The 24,662-nt window shown below is 41.8% G+C and overlaps 1 protein-coding gene across 7 annotated transcripts in view; it reads right to left on the bottom strand.

The window, feature by feature from the left end:
• ryr2a (ryanodine receptor 2a (cardiac)) overlaps window positions 1–24,662 on the bottom strand; it is a 215,474-nt gene that overhangs the window by 33,865 nt on the left and 156,947 nt on the right. For all 7 annotated transcript variants that reach the window (XM_053684904.1, XM_053684908.1, XM_053684905.1 and 4 more), the window contains exons 57-81: window positions 24,311–24,434; window positions 23,214–23,329; window positions 21,928–21,992; window positions 21,303–21,424; window positions 19,499–19,548; window positions 17,052–17,112; window positions 15,696–15,934; window positions 13,832–13,913; window positions 13,454–13,584; window positions 13,033–13,353; window positions 12,324–12,564; window positions 12,031–12,118; window positions 11,543–11,635; window positions 9,954–10,124; window positions 7,839–7,898; window positions 5,282–5,416; window positions 4,545–4,657; window positions 4,012–4,108; window positions 3,620–3,726; window positions 2,593–2,644; window positions 2,416–2,466; window positions 1,967–2,066; window positions 1,650–1,729; window positions 1,441–1,517; window positions 1,271–1,344 (exon numbers count right to left, since the gene is read on the bottom strand). In XM_053684904.1, the coding sequence (XP_053540879.1) occupies window positions 1,271–1,344; window positions 1,441–1,517; window positions 1,650–1,729; window positions 1,967–2,066; window positions 2,416–2,466; window positions 2,593–2,644; window positions 3,620–3,726; window positions 4,012–4,108; window positions 4,545–4,657; window positions 5,282–5,416; window positions 7,839–7,898; window positions 9,954–10,124; window positions 11,543–11,635; window positions 12,031–12,118; window positions 12,324–12,564; window positions 13,033–13,353; window positions 13,454–13,584; window positions 13,832–13,913; window positions 15,696–15,934; window positions 17,052–17,112; window positions 19,499–19,548; window positions 21,303–21,424; window positions 21,928–21,992; window positions 23,214–23,329; window positions 24,311–24,434 (2,850 nt within the window). The remainder of the gene's footprint in view (window positions 1–1,270; window positions 1,345–1,440; window positions 1,518–1,649; window positions 1,730–1,966; window positions 2,067–2,415; window positions 2,467–2,592; window positions 2,645–3,619; window positions 3,727–4,011; window positions 4,109–4,544; window positions 4,658–5,281; window positions 5,417–7,838; window positions 7,899–9,953; window positions 10,125–11,542; window positions 11,636–12,030; window positions 12,119–12,323; window positions 12,565–13,032; window positions 13,354–13,453; window positions 13,585–13,831; window positions 13,914–15,695; window positions 15,935–17,051; window positions 17,113–19,498; window positions 19,549–21,302; window positions 21,425–21,927; window positions 21,993–23,213; window positions 23,330–24,310; window positions 24,435–24,662) is intronic.

Genomic DNA, 24,662 nt, shown 5'->3' with positions numbered 1-24,662 from the left:
AAAATCTATTCCTAAGATACAACCGTATAAACTAAAGTATAAAATGGTGACTATCAGAATCTTAAAAGTATCTCATGTAACAAATTTGTAACATAAAACTAGACCCCCCCCCCCCCCCCCCGCCGCCGCCCCGAGTTGAGAAATTGATCATTGATCAATCATAATCGATTGGCAGGCAAACCTAATGGATTACCGGTTTCACTTTGCGCACACCTGCTGTAATTTCGCAGAAACGTAGCTGACTGAATCCAATCGAAAGTGCAGAGGTTTGTTTGAAAGAGCAGTAAAAGACAGCACATGCCTCCGGTTTAATAGAAGGGTATTATGACAAAAAAAAAAAAAAAAAAAAAAAAACAAGAAAAAAAAAAAAGAACATGGAAAACAAAACAAGTTGCAACAATAGGGGGGAAAAAATTCAGCTTCGGTTTCAAGTCGAAAAGAAACCGTGAACGCGATCAACAGTGAAACAAGACAGATCTCGTCAAACTGAAAGACATTTCCCATAAAAACGTGTTGGTAAAGACAATAAATCCCAAAAAAGAGGCTGTGTAAAACCTTTCCTGAATATCATCGTCCTTCGATAACTTTTTTAGCATTTATTGTCTGATGAAGATTATGATTTTTTTTTTTTTTTTTTTTGTCATGGTACCCTTAATGAAAATCATTCTAACAGTTTCAATAATTCATAAACAGCTTTCAGAATCAAACAAGCACTGGGCGCTTGGATTAGCATTAGTCAATCTGATCTGTGAAGTGTAAATGATCAAGAGCAGAACAAACATCCATTTGATGACAGCTATATGGACACACACCCACACACACACACACACAGCATAAATAAAATAAGTGAAATTAAATGTGTTTCGTACAAAGACGCAATTGCTCTAAACATTAAAGATCACGACAGTGAATGTAGACATCATGGCTGAATAATGATTAAAAAAAAAAAAAATTTCAAATCGATATGAAATCATAAATAATACTGACCAGAAATAAATAAATAAATAAATAAATAAACGACAGAAGAATGGACAACCGTAAAAGATGAGAATAACCACAGAGCATGTTTTGGTGTAAATACTAAACCTTGGAGTAGTGGCCAATTTACAACACTGTGTATTAGAAATATAAAGGTAGAAAAAAAAAAAAAAAAAAAAACGAGTTACAAAGCAGGTTATTTGGATATCGCTATAACACACACACGCACGATATTAAACATTAGGATAGATGTTCCGTTGTACGTAGTTGTCTCCCGTTTGGTAAAACACACCTGAGCCTTCCTCCGTCACCATGCCCAGACCCTCGGCTTTATTCTGCCTCTCGAAAGCGTTCAGGTCTAGGACGCTGGAATGAAGACAAACACAGACGGATATTCATCGTCCTAACCTGACAAATCATCCGGAAGCTAATTTGAACAGAAGCGTTTCTCGATAACGTTACCTGCAAGACTGCATAAGTCCTGCCAGGCTCTGGAAGAAACCTACGTCCTTCTTATCCTTCAGGTAGTCCAGCATTTTCTACAAGTGGATATTTATTCGAAAGCTGTAGCGCATTTTCTTGCATAGAAGGCACTGCTTTTTTTCAAAAGCAGCTCCACTTCACTTATAAACAACACCCGCGCGTGGGGGGTTTTTTTTGCATCGCCTTACCTGCTGTACTGTGGAATTTCCACCGTTCAGTATAGCAATGCCCAGCTTTAGTGTAGAGGCCACCATCGGCCCCATCTCACCTGCACGCACAGTCAGAACAGAGTCACAACCTCTGGCACTGTACAGATATGACTGAGAAAAAAACGCTCACGGAGTGTATAAGCTCTAAGCGCTGTGCTGCTTGGAGTGGTTTTCTGCTTTAAAAGTACAGTTTATCATTTTATGAGCCTTGTTTTTTTTTTTTTTTTTTTTTGGAGAACATATAAAAACGAATGCTCACTTCTAGTAGCAGTGGTGAGAGTTACTATGAGGTGTACCTTTGCTGGCGCTGATGGTCTGCAGCACCATCTCGGCTGCACCGCGATCGTGGAGCCGGGCCTGCTGATAGAGCAGCTTCTGCTTCTCCATCTCTTTCTCCTAGAAAGTAAGCAAGTAAAGACGGCGCGTCGGAAAAAAAAAAAATTAAAAAAAGGCAATGACATCACTATCCTCGACGTCCTTTTTTTTTTTCTTTTTTTTTTCCTCAGAGCTCCCAGACTGCTACTAAGCCTAAGTGTTTATAAGCGTACTCCATGGTAGATCCTGTTTACAGCTAATCGGTATAACACTCAACCTGAATAGGGATTATCCACATTGGTGTAATTAAACCAGGCTGAAACACTGAGACGCATTTAGCCAGAGGTTATAAAAGTGTAAATACGTCTCTACGGCCCAAAAACGGCTCCCGATGCTTCACGTCGTGATATAATCGCAGAAAGATGCTTACTTCAAAACTCTTCACTTCCTCTTCGTCGTCGTCCTCCTCGTCATGGCAACTCTGTGAACCATTTACAGAAAAATCGAACGTGTCAGGAGAACCTGTATGATGAGTGATGATACAGCAATACTGTTGGAATTTACTCCGCACGCACATATCTCTAGTTTTCTCAGAGGGGATTCTCACCTTGGCCATGATGTCCGCGTAGGCCATGTAAAGGCTGTCCTCCTCCAGTTTACTGAAACAGACAGGAAGAGGATGTGCGTTCGTACTGATAGTCTCATAACGATATGAAAATAGCAAACTCTTCTGCTACGCGCTAATTGGTTCGTCTTCGGTGTTTATGAGCGGACGGTGAATCGTAGCGTACCGTTTCATTTTAGACATCTGCGGGCAGTGTGAAATTTCTCGCAGTTTTTTTCTTGTTTCCCTCGACCCTGTGTCTTGACGACGCTCGTGTAGGCTACCTATCTAAATTCTTATTAGCTAGCTTAGCGCAATAGTTCTCTATCCATCCATCTTCTATAGCGCTTATCCTTTTCAGGGTCACGGGGAACCCGGAGCCTATCCCAGGGAGCATCGGGCACAAGGTGGGGTACACCCTGGACAGGGTGCCAATCCATCGCAGGGCACATACACATTCACACACTCACACTCCATGTGTGCTTTTCCTAACATTCCCATTCTTGGCCATTATAATACCCTCCAGTCTTCCGGGAAGGCTTTCCACTAGAGTTTGGAGCGTGGCTGTGGGGATGTGTGTTCATTCAGCTACAAGAGCGTCAGTGAGGTCGGTACTACTGATGTCGGGTGAGGATGTCTGGGGTGCAGCCGGTGTTCCGGGTCATCCCATAGGTGTTCGGTAGGGTTGAGATCAGGGCTTTGTGCAGGACTCTCGAGATCTTCCAGTCTAACCTTGGCAAACCGTGTCATCATGGAGCTGGCTTTGTGTACAGGGGCACTATCATGCTCCCATCATCGTTCCACTGAAGGGGAAATTATAACGCTACGGCATACAAAAACATCCTATACAATTCTGCAGTTCGAACTTTGTGGCAAGAGTTTCTGGGAAGGACCACATATGTGTGCAGTAGTGTGATTCTCTACCTTAAGGAACATTTAGGTTACATTGTAGAAACTTAAAGTCACAGTCTAATAGAGAGTGATAGAGTTAAAGGAGAGACTTAAATGCTATTGATGGTATAAAACAAACCATTTCTCTGTGAGTGCAGTCCTGCTGAAGAGCTGAATGAGCTGGTGCAGAGGGTCGATGTGTTTAACCCCTTCATCCTCCTCTGACGGCTCCTCTCCACCCGGCTTCTACAGCACAAAAACACAGATCTTCAGCTCCGGATTCATTTCAGCGTCAGCACTGAACCGCTAATGGTAATAATGGCAGCATTTACAGGGTGTACTTTTTGTTTCGTATTCTCTGACAGGCGTCATTTATTTCTCGATTAGTTTTAAGCTCTGAATCCATCGAGCTCCTTAAAAGACACTGTGTACTTGTGCCCCGCGTGTCGATTTGCGCCCAGCCGAAGACGCTGCCGAAGGCGTTTTACCGAGTCACCACGTGATGCTGTGTAAAAACATAAACGCACTCACGGCCAAATCCTCTATGAGCTTATCTTCAAAATAGTGCTCCTCTGTCTCGATCCAGGACTTCTCATAGCCCTGCAGGAACAGGTTCACGGCTCGGTGTCTGCAAACCACACACAATAAGCATCAATTCCTTCTCTGAATGATGAACAATGAGGATAAACGATGAAGTTTTCCAGAGCAGTGTTTTTTTTTTTTTGTTACGTTATTGTTTTGTATCACTTCATTTTAATGTTTTAATGTATGTTATAAAAAAATTAAATAATAAAAAGCTCATACATCGCTAATGCACGAGTATGCAGACATAAATATTAGAAGCTCCTACTGAATAGGAAACACATTTTACACTGCAGGAAATACAGAAACTTATCCGACGACATACAACACGGACGCGCAATGTTCACTAGAGTGAAACGTGAAGCTGAATTTGACTAACTTTTCTCGAATTTAGCAGGTACCAGAGTTTAAATTTCATTTTTGCCTGTGCTCACGAAGTCTTTTTAGAGCAAACTAAGACGCCAAGAGCAAAGGCGTGATACCTGGGCAGGTTGTAAAGAGGAGCCATCCTGAAGCAGGCCACCACCGCGCGTTTCCTCTGCTTAGACAGCAGCTTGTGCCACACCGCCTTCTTACTCCTCTGAGGATGTTCCACCTGATCAAACACAGCCAAGGGAGGAAGTGAAGAGTTTTCGGGGTTCTCATATCTATACTATATGGCCAAACGTTTGTGGACACCAGACCATCACGCCATCAATCTCTTTCCACTCTTCTGGGAAGGCTTTCCACTAGCTTTCAGAGTGTTTGCTCGTTCGGCCACGAGAGCATTAGTGAGATACTAAGACATGCTATACAAATGCGTGCTTCCGAGTTTGTGGCGAGAATTTGGAGAAGAACCACTTGGGGAAGTCCGATGGTCAGGTGTCCACAAACCTTTTGCTATACGGTGTAACTATATAAATATATACAGAGTGTCACATGGCATTAATACGTTTGGTTTGGACTGTTGGTTTCATCCATTATATTAATGCGGGGCATGGATTTTTTTTTTATGCTTACTATGCGATCCAGACACCAGTTCACTTTTAGATCGAAAATAAATAAATTAATATATAAAAAGAATGGCTTGTGATGTGATGTGATGATCTATTCTAGGTCACGTACCGTCTTATTATTACTATTATTGTCACAAAGCAGCTTTACAGAAAGCCTCTTAATGAGTGAGCCACAGGTGGCGTGGGATGGTAAGGAAGGCATCGTTGCTGCGGTCTAAACTGACCTGGTCCAGATGGAAGAGCACGTGAGCGATGTCCAGCACTCTCTCTACAGTCTTCTCTGGGTCTGAGGTGTCCTCACTGCGGTTAGGCATGTCTTTATAGAGAGCCATCTGCCAGCGAATAGCAGGGTCCTCCAGCTGCGCACACACACACACACACACCAACCATCTGACTCATTAAAAAAAAAAAATAACAAGCAATTAACTAAAAATACCGTTAAAACAGTAGGTTTGTAACCTGAAGGCAAAATCCACTAAAAGCAGATCCCCAACGTATTTCTATTCTCATTTCAACATCTGCCCTGCTGTGCTAAAGCCACTAGAAAGAATACATCTGCTTAGCTCTAGCTCCTAATCTACTTATATCATATTGCTAGCATTTCCTGGAATCTACGTACGCTGCCACGATGCATTACTGTGTAACACTACTGTACGTTCTCGCCTCGCGTTATTATATTTACTGTTCCGAGGCATTAATGTGCTGAATATACTTGACCGTGACGGTGAATTCTTAGCCGTCACTGAGACGTAAAAGCGTTTGAAGGAATCGCTTTGGCCAAAAACAAGACACAGTGTTGTACACAGTAGGAAATGGATCAGCTTGCTGTCTGAAGTTTGCTCCTTAAGGTGTGTCGTGAATTTCCGAGGCGAACGTAGCGGACGGCGAACTGAAGCTCGGAGTTCGGACCGCGTGTCAAATTCATCGCGCGCTGCTCTACCATCAGAGCAAGTGTTTGGTATCTGATCCTGGTGCAAACATCAAACTATGTGCTGAGGGAGAAAAAAGTTCAACTGCCTCTATGACAGTCTGTCTGAGACACGGTACCAAACGACTAGACGTGACTTTAGGTGAGCGAGAGATCGCTTAGGCTGCTACGCTAGAGGATATAATCAGGGCTAAATTTATAGAAGCAAACTTCAGACGCAAAGGGTATCTCGGCTGATCGGCTACCTTTAAAAAGCACGGGTTACGCGTATACTGCATGCTATGCGCTACAGCTCATCCAGCGGTGGATTCTCTACACACCAGCGTGCTACATCTGAACATGCTGTAACGTGAAGTAAGGCAGGAGGTCGCAGGCTTTGTGTGTATAGATGCGTTATCCAGAGAGGACGACTTTTTCATGGCGCCTAGCGGCACCCGTGCGTGTCTTTGGATGGAGAAGTCCAGCGTAGAGGAGCGTTTAAAGAAGGGCAGGCGTTTGTGACAGGGTATTTCTGGAGCAGATGGCTTGGGTTGGCGGCGTTTCATCCACTTCAGGACGATGATGAGGCGCTTGACCAGCTTTTTGAAGTAGAAGGCCCGGTACTGATGAAGTCATGCGGGGACATGCAGGCATGCAGGCGCGGGTGGAGCAGATACAGAGACAAAGACAGTGACATGAAGCTGAGATGATCATACATACAAATGCTACCGTGATATCCGACTTTGCATAACGTACTATAATTGCAAAGCAGGCTGGGAATATTTTCACCGGATTCACGCTCAGGACATACGTTTAGCAGTTCATAAACCTGCAACGGTGTCTTTCGTGCTCAGGTTGTGATTCCAAATCACATGGGTACTGAACATGGGTGCTGTATGACACACGGGTTTTGAACTAAAGATCTAATTACTGTAAGAGGTGGAGCCAGGCGGATGGCTCAGAAACCTCAGGGGGCGTGGCTGAAACAAAGTGCTATAGGTTCAAACGGTCAAAACTTCCCAAATTCTAACATGCAAACCCTTAAAGTGAGAGAATGAAATCACTCGGAACAGTCACATGAGAAGCACACGAAACGGTTTTGTATGGATTTGTAATGGATTTGTAATTATGCCGTATCAAAGTTGGCCGATAAATTAGAGGTCAAGCGATCGTTCGGTTTTGCCGATCAATAGGCAAAAATCCACACCGATGGTTTGTCCCGGTTGTGTCCGAGCGGCCGAGAAGGGTCCGTTGTCATTATTATGCGGTACGAGAGCGGCCTCTAGAGGTGAAATAAAAACCATCACTGACTGATTTTGTTATGTTATTTGAAGTGTTTTTTATTAATTATTAATCATCTTGGATGGCTCTATTTTTATGTATTATTTGGAGTGTTACTTTTTGGTTCAGTTTGGATGTATATCTTTTATTTATTTGAATATTTATTCATAATTAATAGGTATTAATATTGATATATTCGTTTCATTTTTAAAAAGTACAGTACATTCCATGGTACCGTCAGAATTGTGTAGTTTTGTAATATAATTCAGTTTACTCTGAGTGTTCATTCATTCAGTATTCATTTTAAAAACCATCACTTGATTAATCGGTTATTGGCAGGTAGGTACCGCCCGCCTTAGTTATCGGTAAAATCCGCTATTGGTCGAACTCTATAACAAATCGTTTCATCCTAACTGATCCCCGTGCGTCATATTAGCATTTCCTTTAACGCGGAAGCATGTAGCAAGAACATGATTTAGCATGATGAAGTCGACAAGCAGGTGAAACGGAGCGCAGGAACACCGAGGATGTAATGATGAAGCTTTATCAACACGACACAATCATAATCACCACGCTAGTCTCCGACTCCTCACCTTTCCTTGCAGGTGAAGATTATTACGGATGATCTCCCGAACTTCATCCTCTGTGTCTTTCTGTAGATAGAGCGCCAAACAGTTCACTGACCTTTTACTGAAAAAGTTAATTACAAGGTCACAGACACACCTTGCTTGTCATGTGGCTAATAGCAGTCATTATGACCTTTTCAAGAAAATATCTGAAGACTCTTTTATTCTCACTCGCAAGGAACCGTCCTGTTCGTACATAAACACGTAACATTCTGATGTTTCATTTGAACTAAATGTCAATTATGCAATTATTCATTATATTCGCAGAGAAATAATATCATGTGACACTCCTAGATTTTCACCTCGACTACGATACTGACATTTTGTCCATAATGTAACTTAGTTGCTTTCCTTTCGGAACAAAACATCTAGCAAACATAACGAGCTCACAAAGCGTTTTAATGCTTAATGCACAAGTTCATTTCAACATCGCAACTTGAAGACGGTGACCTCCACTAATATTGGCACCCTTGGTAAATATGAGTAAAGAAGGCTGTGAGAAATTGTCTTTATTGTTTAACCTTTTGATCTTTTGTTCAAAACATTCAGAAAAACACTCTGCTCTCATCCCAACACAGGTTTATCAAAAAGATATATTTGTTAAATAAAGGTGTGCAACAATTATTGGCACCCTTTTAGTCAATACTTTGTGCTACCTCCCTTTGCCAAGATAACAGCTCTGAGTGTTCTCCTATAACGCCTGATGAGGTTGGAGGGATCTGAGACCGTTCCTCCATACAGGATCGCTCCAGATCCTTCAAATTTCCAGGTGCATGCTGGTGGACTCTCCTCTTCAGTTCACCCCACAGGTTTTTTATGGGGTTAAAGTCAGGGGACTGGGATGGTCATGGCAGGACCTTGATTTTGTGGTCAGTAAACCATTTTTGTGTTGATTTTGATGTATGTTTTGGATCGTTGTCCTGCTGGAAGATCCAACCACGGCCCATTTTAAGTTTTCTGGCAGAGGCAGTCAGGTTTTCATTTAATATCTGTTGATATTTGATAGAGAAAAACAAAAACATAAAATATAAAAAAAGATACTGTATTTGATATTTTTCCCCTGGCAGAAAAACAGCCCCAAATCATTAAAGAGCCACCACCGTATTTAACCGTGGGCATGAGGTACTTTTCCATATGGCTTCCTCTCTGTGTACACCAAAACCACCTCTGGTGTTTATTACCAAAAAGCTCTATTTTGGCTTCATCTGACCATAGACCCCGATCCCGTTTGAAGTTCCAGTAGTGTCTGGCAGACTGAAGACGCTCGAGTTTGTTTTTGGATGAGAGTAGAGGCTTTTTTCTTGAAACCTTTCCAAACAACTTGTGGTGATGTAGGAGACTTCAGATTGTAGTTTTGGAGACGTTCTGACCCCAAGACACAACTAACGTCTGTAATTCTCCAGCTGTGATCCTTGGAGATGTTTTGTCCACTCGAACCATCCTCTTCACAGTGCGTTGAGACGATATAGACACACGTCCAATTCCAGGTTGATTCATAACATTTCCAGTTGACTGGAGCTTCTTAATTATTGCCCTGATGGTGGAAATGGGCATTTTCAATGCTTGTGCGATTTTCTTATAGCCACGCCCCATTTTGTGAAGCTCAACAACCTTTTGCCGCACATGACAGCTATATTCCTCGATCTCACCTATTGTTATGAATAACTAAAGGAATTTGGCCTATGTGTTACCTCATATTTATACCCCTGTGAAACAGGAACTCATGGATGAAAAATTTCATGTTCCGAGTCACCCAGGTGTAGTAAACAAAAAATAAAATATCAATGGGAATGTAGGTTTTGGGAATATAATATTCTCATATGAATTCATAGGGGTGCCAATAATTGTTGCACACGTATATATAACATATAAGATTTTTTTTTTGTTAATAAAGATCAAAAGGTTAAACAATAAAGACAATTTTCACAGCCTTCTCTGCTCATATTTACTTAGAAACTTAGTAACTTAGTAACCATTACACATACACATAAAATGCAAAGTTTGACTGAATATTTGGGAATACTGCTTAATGTGTGTGTGTGTGTGTGTGTGTGTGTGTGTTTTAGTGTATATTCGCAGTGCCTGGGTGAAACGGTTTTTGGCGAGGGCGATGAGTTCCTGGTCTCCGGGAGCGCAGATATTCAGACCAACAGGAAGCAGCCTCTTGAGAGCAGCTACAATCAGCGACGTCTGCGTGGAATAACGATCGCCTCTCTTCTTCATCTTCTTTCTCTCCTGGTCCGACACTGCCCCCTGTGGACCGGCAAGGCAATGTGCAGGTGGGCTTTCAAACTGGATAAATCTCACTAAGCTGCTACAAATAAGGGCTCGAACACAAAACACACAGTACTGACAGAACCCCTGCGAGTTTATGCACAGCGCACGACCACGTACTAACAGTGATGCAGGTTCAACAAACAGGTCTGTGCTTTTTAAAGAGCACTGCATCTCATTTACGACACAATAAACGCGTAACAGTAGTAGGACGAAACCTGAGTGCTACTCTGGAACTTTCCTGGAAACTTTTCCTATTTAAAACTTGACATTTAAAAATCATGTGACGTAAACAACAGTGATGAACGGAGTCCAGTGCTGCCTGACGTTAGCTTGCTAACTTTTAACTTTAATGTACACTTTATTAACAGTTACGCTTCTGAGATGAAGAACTGGCACCACTGACTCTCTACCGCCTTCATTACTAACCATTTATGGTAATACCTATTAAAGCGCACCTATTATGGTTTTGAAACGTGCCTAGTTTTGTTTATAGGTCTCATACGAGAGATTTACATGCATCCGAGGTCTAAAAACGCTTTAACGTGCTCATAATTTAAACTGCAGCATTACATTTTTTTCCCGGTGTCACAAACGACTCGTTCAATGATCCGTTCTAAAGGATTCGTTCTAAACTCCTCCTTTCAGAGAGCATACTCTGCTCTGATTGGTCAGGTGTCCCAGTCTGTTGTGATCGGTCTACCGATGTCAGCGAGCAGCCGATGAAGACCGGAGGCGGGGGGCTTTTTGATACAAACCTACGTAGGTTAGTACAGGAAGTGAGTCCGGAATCACTAACGACTCGTTTCAGCGGTTCAGAATCGATTCCTTCTTTTGGGAGTCGCTTTGATCATTGAAACTTTGCAGACGTTTTACATTCACAAACAGCTCGATAACACGCTACATGAAAGGTAATATTTGAAAAACCATAATAGGTGCACTTTAATAAGTCTCTTTCCTCAGTCTACTGTGCATGATGTCCCAACAAATATAATTCTCAAGTGTTCTTGGAATGTCCTTACTGTACTACGCATGCTATCATACCACGAAGCGGTTGAACGCTTGAATCTGATCGGTTGGAAGGTGCGCGTTATTCCCGCGCAACAGCGCAGGTAGTTCCAGCTGTGACGAACGACAGATTAATATTAATGAGCTGATTCGAATACATTACTGTTCCTATAGTAACAGCTCATACATAGGGACTCGTACAGCAGACGCCTAAAATAATCTAATAACAATAAACGTATTTAAAAATGGATTCTTATGATTGTTTATGCATTTCTCAGTGTGAACAATCTAGACAATGAAGCACGGTGAAAAATTGCAATGAGACACAGTAAATTGATCCCACATGTGTGTGTGTGTGTGTGTGTGTGTGTGTGTGTGTGCCCTCTTACCTTGGACATTTTGGATTTGGTGTCAGTAATGAGGAACGACATGTTGTTTATCTCGTTCTGGACGACGAAGTTCTGCTCCTCCCGTTTGAAATTCTGTAAAACAACTCGGCGTCAGTATCCTGATAAGAAAGCGGCCATTTTGTGTTTCGGGTTGCTCGGATCGATCTCGCTCGAAGCGCCGTCCTTAAAAGGATCGTTCAACATGTAGCGCCACGCATCTGACTGAACCAGGACGACCTCGGAATTGCAAAGGCGCAAAGTCTCCGCGACACGCTCATGTTCTACAGTCTGAAAGCAGAATTATTTCCCACAAAGCGCTCAAAATAACAGTGTATATTTAAATAGCCCGACAGTGACGAAGTGTCTGTCTGAGAGATTTACTGCTATTGTTACAGTTCATTTGTTTAAAGTGACAATGATTGATTGCATGTTAGCTGGACATTTATATATATATATATGTGTGTATATGTGTGTGCGTGCTCATTTACATGGGATTTGGCCCAGAAGATGAAGACCTCAGCCACCATGCGGAACAATTCCTCTGCCTCAGGGTTTGGTTCTTTCAGCCACTTGGCTCTGAAAACAAACACAGTGAACTATAAACTCCCTCACGAGTACACACTTTATTCCAGCCTTATACAGGATCGTAAAACCGTACACTTATATGCTTCATCGCACTTTCATCGCTCGAGATAGTTTTACTCGACTGTGCGTCCAGGCATGTCTTCCCACATGGGTATGTCACGTGTGCTCATCTGTGTGTCCGGGTGTGTCCTCTCACCTGTTATAATCGACGAAGCGGATGAGGAGTGGGTAGAAGGCGTACAGGTCGCGCACCAAGACGGTGAACTCGTCCAGAATGAGCAGCTCCGACTCGGACATCTCGCCACGGCCTTCTGCCTTCATGTGTTCTTCGTCCGACAGCACCGTGGCCGCCTTCTTCTTCAGCTTCTCCATCAGCGGGAGGAAGTGCGTCTTTAACAGCTGCGGCCGGGCTTTACTGATGATGGGCTGAGAGAAGACTGGAACAGGCCGAGGGGACGAGGACGCCGGGGAGAGGTGAGCAGACGGTGGAAAGAGAAAAGTGCGTAAAAGTGCTGCGTTTAAAAATCCGAACAAATTATGATCAAAAACGCGTTTTAGAAGATAGACACAGCAATGTGGTGCTCATGTGGTGGTCTCGCGATTGGTTCGAGGCTTTAGCAAATGCAGCCCTGCTTTTCTTTTTTTTTCCCCTTGCCTGAGTTGTTTGCGAAATTTACCCTAAATCGGACGAATTCGTTCGTTCTCTATTCACCGATCGAAAACCGACAACCAGAGTTGACACGTCTAGCCATAAAACTTCACGCAGAGTTGAGAAAGTAGAGTGTGTGCTCCGCGTTTTGCAGTCGATCGCTGCTATATAATCCGATACTTATATAAAACATACATGCCTAAATATGATCAAACAAAGTGGATAATCTGATATTCTCTCTCTCTCTCTCTCTCACCAGCGAGCCTCTTCATCCAGGCACCTTCGTCAATCCCTAAGTTGTTGTAGATGATCTTGAGGATGTTGCCCAGCAGTGTGTTCATGTGCTCAGAGGTGAGCGAGGTGCAGCAGGTATCGGCGCGTTCCGGGTTGCTCTCTGGCCCGTGCTCCCACCAATGAGACATGTAGCTGCACAGCATGGGCAAAACCACCTCCATCACGTGGGGCATCTGAGTGTAGCGCATGCCTGACTCGGCCAGCTCCATGATCTCTTCCAGAGCTTTCTCCAGGGACGGGACCAAAGGACACGCCTCCTCCACCTGAGCTGGGAGACCACACGCTGAGAGAGAGAGAGAGAGAGAGACACACTCAAACATGCCGTCCTCTCGGAAAAGTGCAAACGGTCGTTGGACGGTGATGAGCAGAACGTCTCGACTCACCCGTCCTCTCTCTGGAGCCTTTCGTGTTGTAGATGGAGAAGCTGTTGTATTTGTTGAGATGGGGTTCCAGGAAGGCCACGGGGAACGCACCAGAGAACGCAGCCAGACACTCACCAAGAGCAGGCCGTTGCCTACGCAATACAGTGTTAATAACACACCTGACAGATTCACGCTCATTTAGACCCAACTCATCGTAACATGGCAGATATTTATCCTGGACACATCTCAGAGAGACATTATAGGACAACAGGCAGGGATAACAGACTCCTGTATTCCCTAAAGAAAGGAACGCGCTGTATGTATACAGTGTGCTGCCTCTTGGTAAAGTGAAGGCTTCTTCTTTATACACTATAACTCATCGTGCAGCGAGCTCATTACCTTTCTACGTAGATGCTTTTACTGGTGCCGAGTGAGTAAAGGCTGTTCAGGATCCTGTAACAGTAGACCTGGACATCATCCACTGTTAAAAAAAAAAAAAACACACGGTGCATTTAATACACTAGGACGAGGAACTCCATCCGTCATCCGATACTACAACATCATCGAAAAATATATGATCAATATTACTCTTATAGCAAATGGAATACTGAGAGTGGAATGTCAGAGGGAGTTCAAATCAAGTTCATTCATTTATTAATTTCTCAGAATATTTATTCCCTGATGATAAATGTCAATTAATTGAAATTTTTATTTAAGCCACTATTTATCACAGGCACGTAGTCGATGTATACTGTAATATTTTTTTGCAGAGATATATACACTACCGGTCAGAAGTTTTGACACACTCATCCCACCCCCACATTTTTGAATAGTAATAAGAAGTCATCAAAACTCTGGAGTAACACAAACGGAACTATGGGAATTATGTTAAAATTCCCAAATAAATCCAAATAATTTAGTATTTTCGCATCTTCAAAGTCGACGCCCTTTTCGCCTAGAATTTCCAGAAATGTATTCTTGGCGTTTTCTCACCCGATTTCTTGAGGAATTTCCCCCCGAGATGCTTTTTAAACAGTATTAAAGGAGTTCCCACCGACGCTGGACTCTCGTCGGCTGCTTTTCGGAATATTTCTCTCTGGGTTTATGAAAGTTTTTTTGTAAATAAAATGGTAGTTTTCTAATGAACGAAACGGATACGTCGGCACGATTATATTTTTGTCGACAACACCGATTTCACACGTTTAATCACACACCTTCAGATCAAAAGATGTTTAACATCATGAGAAACATTTCAGTCAAGTGTCCACAAACTTCTGACTGGTAGTGTACATATATATATATATATATATATATATATATATATAAATCGGTTTGTCTGTCTTAACTGCATCCCATCTTTAAAATGGACTCCAGTGTTTTGTTTGAAACAGCTGGAGCCGAGGAAATGAGATTCTCCCACAGGTTCTCTTAAGGGCTATGAGAGAAGTCTAGCGGTTTGCAATGCCAATCAAATGAGGTTCTTTTTTTTACATGCTTTCTGACTAAATATACTAGACTATATCCACCGCTATAGCTTTCTCCTGCTTTAACAAACTCATCACACATCAACTAATCACTACACGTTTCCTCATTTGCATCAGGAGTGTTCTAGAAAATGACTATAGTCCAGTTCTGTGGCCTTCCATGACTCAGATACACCTTACCCATGTAGTTTAAACGTACACCTGCATGAACATCCAATCAAAATGAATTCATCACGATCCTTTCTTAACATCATGTCTTGTGCCGTATATCCAGGTTACAGTTCAGAAAGTTCTTCCAAACCCACAATGCTGTGTTTCCCAGAGTGACCCCTCTACCCTACTTGTCGGGAAAAATGGGCTGCAAACCAGGCTGCAAAATCTCCAGAGCAGTGCCACAGCCAAACCATGAGTAGCTCAATACTGTAGATTACTAATTGGGACCTGATACTAATTGAGCAAGTGCACTGTACACTGTCAAAACATGACATCTAAGCCTCTGACAATATGGTGAATATACAGTAGTCAGTGTATGTAGTATTTCTGGTTATAAGATTTGCAATAAGCGTTTTGTTTGCTTATTCTACTGAAATGCTAATGTAGCTATGAAGTAACGGATGCTTCGGACCAGCTGTCCTGAAAAACTGTGTGCTAAGGTACGTGAGAAAAATGCACAAATAGGATATCTCTGTCCAGTTATCTCATGTAAAGTGTCTATTATATGATGTTGTACGTGTTCCTCTTCAGGCGGTACAGTAAATCACAGCAGGTCTCACACTCACATATAAGGTCCTCTCCGAACAGGTTTTGACCGATGTGTTCAAACAGTGAGGACAGGACGGGAAGCAGAGCCACGGTGGTGTAGTTGATGATCTGGGTGACTCCTCTCGGCTGGGTTCGAGTGTGTGTGAACTGACCCTGGCGTAGGTTCTCCATTGTCCTCTCCAGGTCCTCGGCGGCATTATCGAAAAACGCCCGCAACGCTGCCTTTACCGACTCCAGACCCGTCTTCATGACTGTCCTACAGAGGAAAGTGGGACGCACTGTGACATGAAATCGATGCGCTTACTCTATAAATTCAGTGATTTATTTTGTAAAACTACTGAAAACTAAGTCAAGCAAGCTAATGTAGCTAGCAGAGTTTTGCCCCCGAAGATGTTTTCTTCAGCCCTGAATAATTCTCCACTTGGAGCGGTTTGTCACTACGTAACTGAACGTCAAAGTAAAAGAAGACGGCGGTGTTGTCATTTTATATCTTCAGTGAACGGAGGCGAGACCGATCAGACAGGGTTTACAGGAAAATACATGGAGACACTCGTGTCCTATTGGCCGACAGTCTCTCGATTCCGCCAAACGCTCGCTCACACAGTCAGTGTGAGGAAAAATGGAAATATGACGATTTTTTTAACCAGTAAAGGGGTTGAACTAGAAACAGTAACGACCTCTGATGCCGAGCAGGAAAACAAGGCGTGTAAATGTCTATGAGTTCCAGTTCATGTGAAAATGATATGAGCAGAGCGTAAAGAAAGATGATGTACTTTACATGGCACTGTAGCGGCTAAACCCATAGCTTAGCTGTTCCTCCTCTTGGCTAGCGACACCGAACTAGCCTAGACAAACACTGACAACACCCGAGGCAAGTTTTATGATGAATCCGACTGTTCCTGATCCTGTCATACACTGACACGCGCTAAAATTACTGAAAAAATTATGACTTTTAATTTGTAGTGCGTTTTTGTAGGTCCGATTTTGAAAGTGACGTGAAAGTAAAGTAACTAATAATCTGATGACTTTTTACATGCAGTAATCAGCAATGTGATCAGATTACAATTTTAAAGTGCTCACCTGTAATGGATGACTTTTTTGAGTAACTTAAACCCAACACTTAAATAACCTTTGAACCAATTAAATAAAGCTCTTACAAGGATACGTTAATGCTCCATATAGAATGTCATCGGTTATCTAAAAACTCCCTAAGATGATACGAGGAAGAAACCTCGAGAGGAACCAGACTCAGAAGGGAACCCGTCATCATCTGGGTCACAACGGATAGTGTGAACGTAAAGGGAAGTTCATTATGGTATTCATCATGTATATTATTGATCGTGACAGATGTTAGAGGTAGTGAGGTCACTGACCTGGCATCTAACGTCTGTCCCAGTATGTGAAGGCAATTCACAATAGAAGTGGCATCGTTTCCTGGGAAAGAAGCAAAGGACGGAAGTCAGAGCAAAGCACTCGGCGTTTCTCCGGCAAACGTACAGTACTTTGTTGTTGTTGTTGTTTTTTTTTTAAATCGAGGCACTTACCCAGATACGATTTGATCATTTTGAATCTAGTATTTAATAGCATGCAGCTACAACAACTACACAATCCAACTTGCTTGTTTATGGATAATAATTTTATTTTTTAAATCAGCAGGAAAATTCAGCAGACCTACAAATTCTTCTCCTTCTTCTTCTTCTCCTTGAGATGTTCTGCATTTCACAGCCGTCATTAACTTTCTGTACATTTTGTGCTTTGGCATTCCGAGGCCAAAATGAAATTTAGAAATAAAGGTATGACTCCACTTTCTGGTTTGATTCACACCCTGTAGCTTGCATGTCTTCCTGGTTTTATCACTAGCTGCGTCTCGAATTGCACATCACGACAAAACGCATTCTTTTCTATTAATTTAGAGGAACGGTCTTTTACCCGAGTTTGTACAGGACAGGTTTGTTCAATTCAAACACTAGCAGTTTTGCACAAGTCCCTTCCCCTCTGTCTCATGGTGCAGGATGGGACAGGTTAGTTCAAACACAGTTCATAGTGAGATACTTTTTACCGTGCTACATCGCTCAGTGTGAATAAACTACGCAGTTATGCTCACTCAAGCACTGTCTCGAAAAGTACACAGGAACGCAATTTAAGATACATTTAAGTCTCAGTTCCTACAGGATTTAGCGATTTTGCGTTTGGAGAAATAAACACAGAAATCAAGCAAACTCCACAATATTCAGAGGAGCCTGCGATTTTTTCAAAATGACCACCGATTTGAGCCAAAACGCGCCATGGGAAGTCATCGCAACGCGCATACAGCCAAATCCCTCATCGATTCACACACTTCGAACTTGAGTACGGCGAAAAAAAAGTCGTATTTACGAAAAAACATCACTTGACTACGTTTACATGGACAGCAATAATCTAATTATTGACCTTATTGTGAATAAGACAATATTGTGATTAAGGTGTTTACATGAGTCGCTTTTAGAATACTCCTTTCATGTTCGTGTGTTACATGTTATAGAACGTAGATCGATTAACGACAGACGTCATTACATCCCCACGTCACGCCGTCCGACGTTCCCTCCAGAGTTTCACGTATCAACATACAGTTGGTCTTCGTTATGGGAGCGTATACAGTTTTGGCTGTTTCATTTTTAATTTTTACGAAAGCTTCAAGTGCGGTTAATTATTTGTCGTGCTATACGTGCAAATAGACGACTGCTTGAAGCCGTGGGCTGCGTCCCAAACCGCATACTTACCTACTATACAGTAGCCGAGATACATGTATTTCTCCTTCTATATACTGTAGCAGGTAAGTACGCGGTTTGGGACGCAGCCGTGTTCTCTTGTTTGCCGTCAAACGGTCGAGCGCTGCCGTGTGTGTACGTGTCCTGTCGCAAAATGCGGTGAAAACTCCAACACGACGCTAATAGTGTGATTAAGGTGTGTACATGTCTGTAACGCACGTCGATAACGTGACTAAAACAGGAATACTCCACACGTCTTAATCCCATTTGTGTTTACTTCGAGTGTGACTTTAATCGGATTAAGGTCATCAATAATCGCTGTTTACATGCTAGTTTCTTAATCAGAGTATCGTCTCAATCGGGTTCATATCGGATTATTGTCGTCCGTGTAAACGTACTGATTGTGAAAGCCATTTCGCCAATTCAAGTAGCTTTCCCACAAAAAAAAGTTTAAAAAAAAACTCTTTTGAAAAGCAAATTTTGAAAAGCACCGCAGCAAAACCGAGCATTTTTGGCCACAACAATTATTTAAAAAAATAATTCCTGCTGTATTTCATGAACATTGTCTGCCACGCTTGGTTATAGTTGAAGTTATGCTACCACGCAAATATTCTGCTATAAATTCAGCTTACAGTTCAGGAATAGGATAGGGAGTATCGTGTTTCTCCAAATGCAGAACCTCATTTAGAACTTTTCCCTCAGAACCGGAGCCTGAACTTTTGCTATAAAATAAATTCTGTACAATAGAATTTTGGTCCCGATTTGTTGCGCTTTCACATTTTTTACATTTTGATCTAACAAAGTTTTGGACCAGAACAAACTCTCGATCATCCATCCAGCCCACAGTAGTACCAATACCAGTATATAAAACTGTGATAAGAGGAAAAACCCGGTGAAAACAGAAGGAAAATGCTTCATGCATTATCACCTGCGGTCGATAAGGCTGACGTGATGCCGGCCTCTTTTACTCACTAAAATCAGAGACGTGTACCACTCAACTGCTAGCATGCACTTACACACACACACACACACACACATCAGAAAACAAAGCCAAACAGTTAGAACAACCTTACCAAACAGAGATATCCTATGTCTGACAAGAACTCCCAGTTTGCAGAAAAGACTGAACAAGAAGAAAAAAAGGTGGACGACAAAGAAAGAAGCAGAAGAAAGGAGAAACATTAGTAAACTAAAACAAGTTCAAAAATAGCAGAGATTATAAAATAACGTGGATGACACGAGGACTAAACAGGTTTGAAGAGAGAAGATTAGCTGACTATATACTTGGCAAAGATGGTAGTAAAGACCTTCGGAGAAAATAAACCGATTAAGAAGTGTGAACGCTGAGCTCCTAAGATTCAATAAGAAGAATTCAATCACGTATTTTGATTATTTAAAAAAAAACAAAAAAAAAAAAACAACCCCGAGAAAGTGTTCGTTCAGGTCCGATGTCACCTCTCCTAACCTCCAGGAGTGTTCAGAGTCACCTGTGCACTTCATGCTGAGATCTACCAACAAAGTCACTTAGTGACATGCGACACAGTATGTTCTAGACTGGGAGCACTAGTGAAAATGCTTCTGTTTGATTTTTTTTTTTTTTTCTTTTCAATTTAACACACAGGTTTTCATTACAAACGAGATCGTCGGCAATAACGAGTGAAAAGTAGACTCTTAGAAATATTGACATGGAATTCGGAATTTCTTAATATTTGGTACGTTCCTCTTTTTGCTTTAATGACAGGTTTTCAATGCGGTCTCAGACTTTTGGTCCCCACTGAACGCTGATGGTCAACCCGATGCTGTGAATCACTCAACTGACCCTGCAGCTCTCGGTGAAGGTGAGTCTGCGTAGTTTTCTTTGCTGTGCCCGGTACACGCATCATTCAGGGGTGTCCCGAAAGTCTCCATACGCACGGGGAAACGGACACTTTTTTAGCAAAACGTCTTCCAAAATGTTTTACATACTTTACTCTATATATATTATTTCCGATAGCCTTTAAGAACGCCTTTGGCAAAAGAAAGAAACGTATTGAGATCATTCCCGTGGCTGGATCGGGAAGCCGTCGCAAGGTCGCGATGGACTTCACGAGGAAACGGCGAGCACGTCACACGACACTGTCGGCAAACTTTTTGACTGGAATTTGGTCATCCGAAAACATCCACCCATGAAGACACGACCGACGTGGTGCTGGAATACATCTGGCTACCTGGGTATCACCTCAGACTTTTCTCAAGGTTCTAAACCCTGCCAGTCGTGTGACTCTGGTGGTTGTGTTTTGTCATTCGGAACCTGCTAGATGGTTCGGGGGAAAGACAGAAGCTATGACAGTGGTATGTATTGCAAATAGTGCATCACATCTGACGTTGTTGGAAAGTCTCAGCATGGGTGTACATGTGCGCAAGAAGGTATCCAGTTGATGCTCCAAACCTGGCAGTTATCCTGGGTTCACAGAACCACAGTTATGTACGAACGTTAGTCAAATGAATTTATTTTTATATACTCTTATTTTGCATTGTTTATTGCAAGTGTATAATCCTCCTACATAGTCTCCATTTTGTTCAATGCAAGCATTCCAGAGCTTAATGGGTGTCGCACTGTGTATATATATATATATATAAATATATATATATATATTTCCAGTTCTAATTTATGTTGGGTTTTTTTTTTTTCATTTGACTTAACCTTGTACATAACTAGGATTTTTTGTTCTTCCTTCCTCACCTGGGCAATGTATGGCAACAATGTCAGAAGGAACAGGAAAGGTGTTCACCACTAATGTACCCGGTTGTATGCACACACACACACACACACACACACACAGCACTAAGGTGTCAAACGTGCAGGTGTGTGTTAGTCAGAGAAAGGCTACCCCCCACCTGGTCACCATCTCCTTCTCTTTATTGGAAGCATGGCCTCCGCTGCTGATTGGACGGATGGCAGTGGACAGGAAGTAGAGACGATGGTTCTTAAAGTACTGGTCAACCAGAGGCAGAACAACCTGTCCAAATAAATGAATCATATTGTTCGTATTATACTCTGCCTTTTCGAGGGGGGTTCCAACAGGACAAGACTTTCACTGGGCTTGTTTAATCTGAAGTGAAACAGAGCTTTACTAAAACATTTAAATACACAAATGTAAATACAATACATATAGTATGCCCCGGTACTTGCATAGTCTTTTGCTACACACTCAAACGTATGTACATTTTCTTCACAGAAAGAGGACATACTTTTAGTGCATGGAACAAGCAGGTGAATTGGGACACAGCGTCTATGTTTTTGGGAAGCTCAACCCAGGATCCAATGTAATTTTAAAACTTTCCCAGTCGTGTATGTATCAAATGTGATCATGATTGAAAGGAAGGGATCATTACACGAGTGGAAAAAGAGCTTCCATAAAATTAGATATGGAGAGAGAAGGTAACGGTGAGTGTTCCCTCTGGGTGGTAAGTAGAATAAGGTCCTGCGTTTGTAAAAAGAAACCGAGAATGAGTACTGAACCTTTCCAAAGAACTTCATCTGCTGTTCATGAGGAATTTTTTCTCCCTTTGGCCGTGTAGTAACATCTGGGACAGACACAAAAATACAGCAGCACACATAAATGAAAGGCATGTAAAGGAAATTTATATCCAACTGCAACATGTAATATACAGACTCTATATTGTATGTCGAGAAAACTACCTGTATAGCTGAGGATACTTTAACATATGCAGTTTGTTTGAACCAAGGCTTATGCCATATTTCCAGAAGGATTACAGAATCTGATGGTACACATTCTAAGGCATATATATATATATATATATATATATTAGAGATGCACTGATGTATTGGCCGGTAATCGGTATCGGCCGATAACGGCAATTTTTCACGCTATTGGCCATGGGCCGAAAGGTTAAAAACATCCGATGATCAGGGCCAATTATATCCTGTCAATCAAAAGAAGGCGGGAAAACACATCGATTTGGTGCTGTGTGTAAAGAAGATGTCTCTTGTGTGGAACGATGACAGAACTGCAGTTTGTAATGTCTGTAATCTCTGCACTGATCAAAATTTACACCGGAAGTGAGCAGCAGTGAAGCGGGAGATTCAGCGTCGAGTCTAATTTTTTTGCGCCGCTCGTGCTGAGTTAAAGGGCCAGTACACTGTTGAAAGATTTAAACGAAGATGAGTTGACAAAAAGGTATATCTTGCACAGAAAAATATATTTGTGGAGTAGTGTAATTCATAACCAGTTAATGTTAACATATAAAAAAGTTGATATTATATATTACCAGTTTGATGTCAGTGATGAAGTAGAAATGCTTTTGTTTGTGGAGAGTGAATGTGAGACTAACAGGAGGTTTTTTAGAAATCAGTCGATGTTAATATGAATTAATAAAATTCAATAAGTTAATAATCTTACTTTAATCTTCAGAACTGAGTTCATGTGTTAATGTTAATTAGAGTAGTGTGTTTTTTTGTTTATGAGACCAGTTACTCTTAAACAACTTGTTGAAATGGAGAGAATAAAGTTTTTATTTTCATTTCCTTCAGAATTGAGGAATTAACTATTATTCATTTAAAAGAAGCCATAGAAGGCAGAACTATCGGTATCGGTATCGGTATCGGCCGATATCACTCTGAATAATCCGTTACCGGTATCGGCTGAGAAATTCAGTATCAGTGCATCTATATATATATATATATATATATAAAAAAGGCAAAAGCACTGTAAACTTTCCATGTTGGTGTGTCACTTCCTGATATGAAGTTGTCGTATGTACTAGTTTCTTCACCTGAACTCTTACCAAATTCCAGCATGTGTTCATGAGCCTCGTCCACGTATGTGATGAGCTGCTGCAGAAATGTGTAAGCGAAGCGTTTCTCTATGGCCGGAGTGTCGAGTTCTTGCTCCTTCATAGCCCTGTAGAGGGAAGGAACAAAGTTGATACTCATCATAATTTAAGTTGTAGGGCTTTACAGGACACCAACATGGACTCATGACGCAAACAAGTTTTATCACGTCAGAAATGCAATTAATTTAAACAAGAAAGAGTTGTCGGATTTTACACAAATGAAGGCACAAGAAAAAGTATGAAATCTAACAACAGTGTAAAAGCACAAAAAATTCCACAGACATACGAGTGATACTACTGTATTACTACTGTATTACTGTAGCTGAAGTGATAGTAGGACCTTCCTTTTTTTTTTTCATGGTACGTTAACCTAGGGCTGCACAATCAATCGGATATCGATCACGATTACGATTTTGACTGCCTACGATTAAATGATCACGATCGACTGCGATATTGACGTTTAAAGTTCATCCTCCGCTCATAGAACACTCCGCTGCAGATCAAATCAAGCGCTTCCTACACTTACAGCCAATCACATAGAGCGGCGCAGAGATGACGTCATTTTGTAGTAACAAAACCCGGAAATGGGGTTTGCGTTTTAGCGCTCGAGCTGCCAGTTTCGCTGCGAGCTCCAGTACGAGGAGAAATCATGACATTAGCATGATGCTAAATGGCACTATAGAGGTTGTCGGGGACATCAAACACCATCACGCCGAACAGGAAAAAACTTCAACTCAGGGCTCTACAGTGTGACCGTGAATAAATATTTATTCGCACCGGTGTGAGTGACCTGTTCGGAGTTAGGTCACTAACCGTAAAGACCTGTTCTTTCCATGTGACTGACCTGTTTTTTGTTCAGTTAAATTGTGAAAATGACTCATAAAATGTCAATTTTATGAGTCATTTGATACAGTGTATCAACTTTATTAGTAGGCACTGTTTCAAAAAATGATCAAATTATTTGCTTGTCCAAATATGTCAAAAAAAGCCAACAATTTCCACGGGGTGTACTTATTTTTTCCACATGACTGCACATGACACACTCTCACCTTGACGCAGTGTATCCATTAATCTGAAGGAACTTGAGGATGTCTTGTGCTTTTTCTCTGTCTTTGGATTTCTCTTTGGCAGTTAAAGTGTCATAGGGAACCAGCAGTGGATGGCTTCCCCCTCCTACGAAAAAAGCCATCAGGCAAAGGGAAGTGAAAATTGTGGTCTTCAATCACAGGTTCCCAAATCATGTCATTCATCCTGCAACCAAACACTCCACAGCTCTGGATTACTGCCTGTTAGAACAGCACGAAGCCTTCACAAAGTAGATTGAGCATTTATCCGCTCTACGCTCAACCTAATAAATGACTGAATAAATACAGAGCAGTCACATCTCATAGCTATTACTGC

The sequence above is a fragment of the Ictalurus punctatus genome, chromosome 13, assembly GCF_001660625.3.
Source record: "Ictalurus punctatus breed USDA103 chromosome 13, Coco_2.0, whole genome shotgun sequence".
In the NCBI taxonomy this organism is placed as follows: domain Eukaryota; kingdom Metazoa; phylum Chordata; class Actinopteri; order Siluriformes; family Ictaluridae; genus Ictalurus; species Ictalurus punctatus.
Note: the sequence above shows the minus strand (reverse complement) of the source record. Positions and strands in the feature narration are given on the sequence as shown.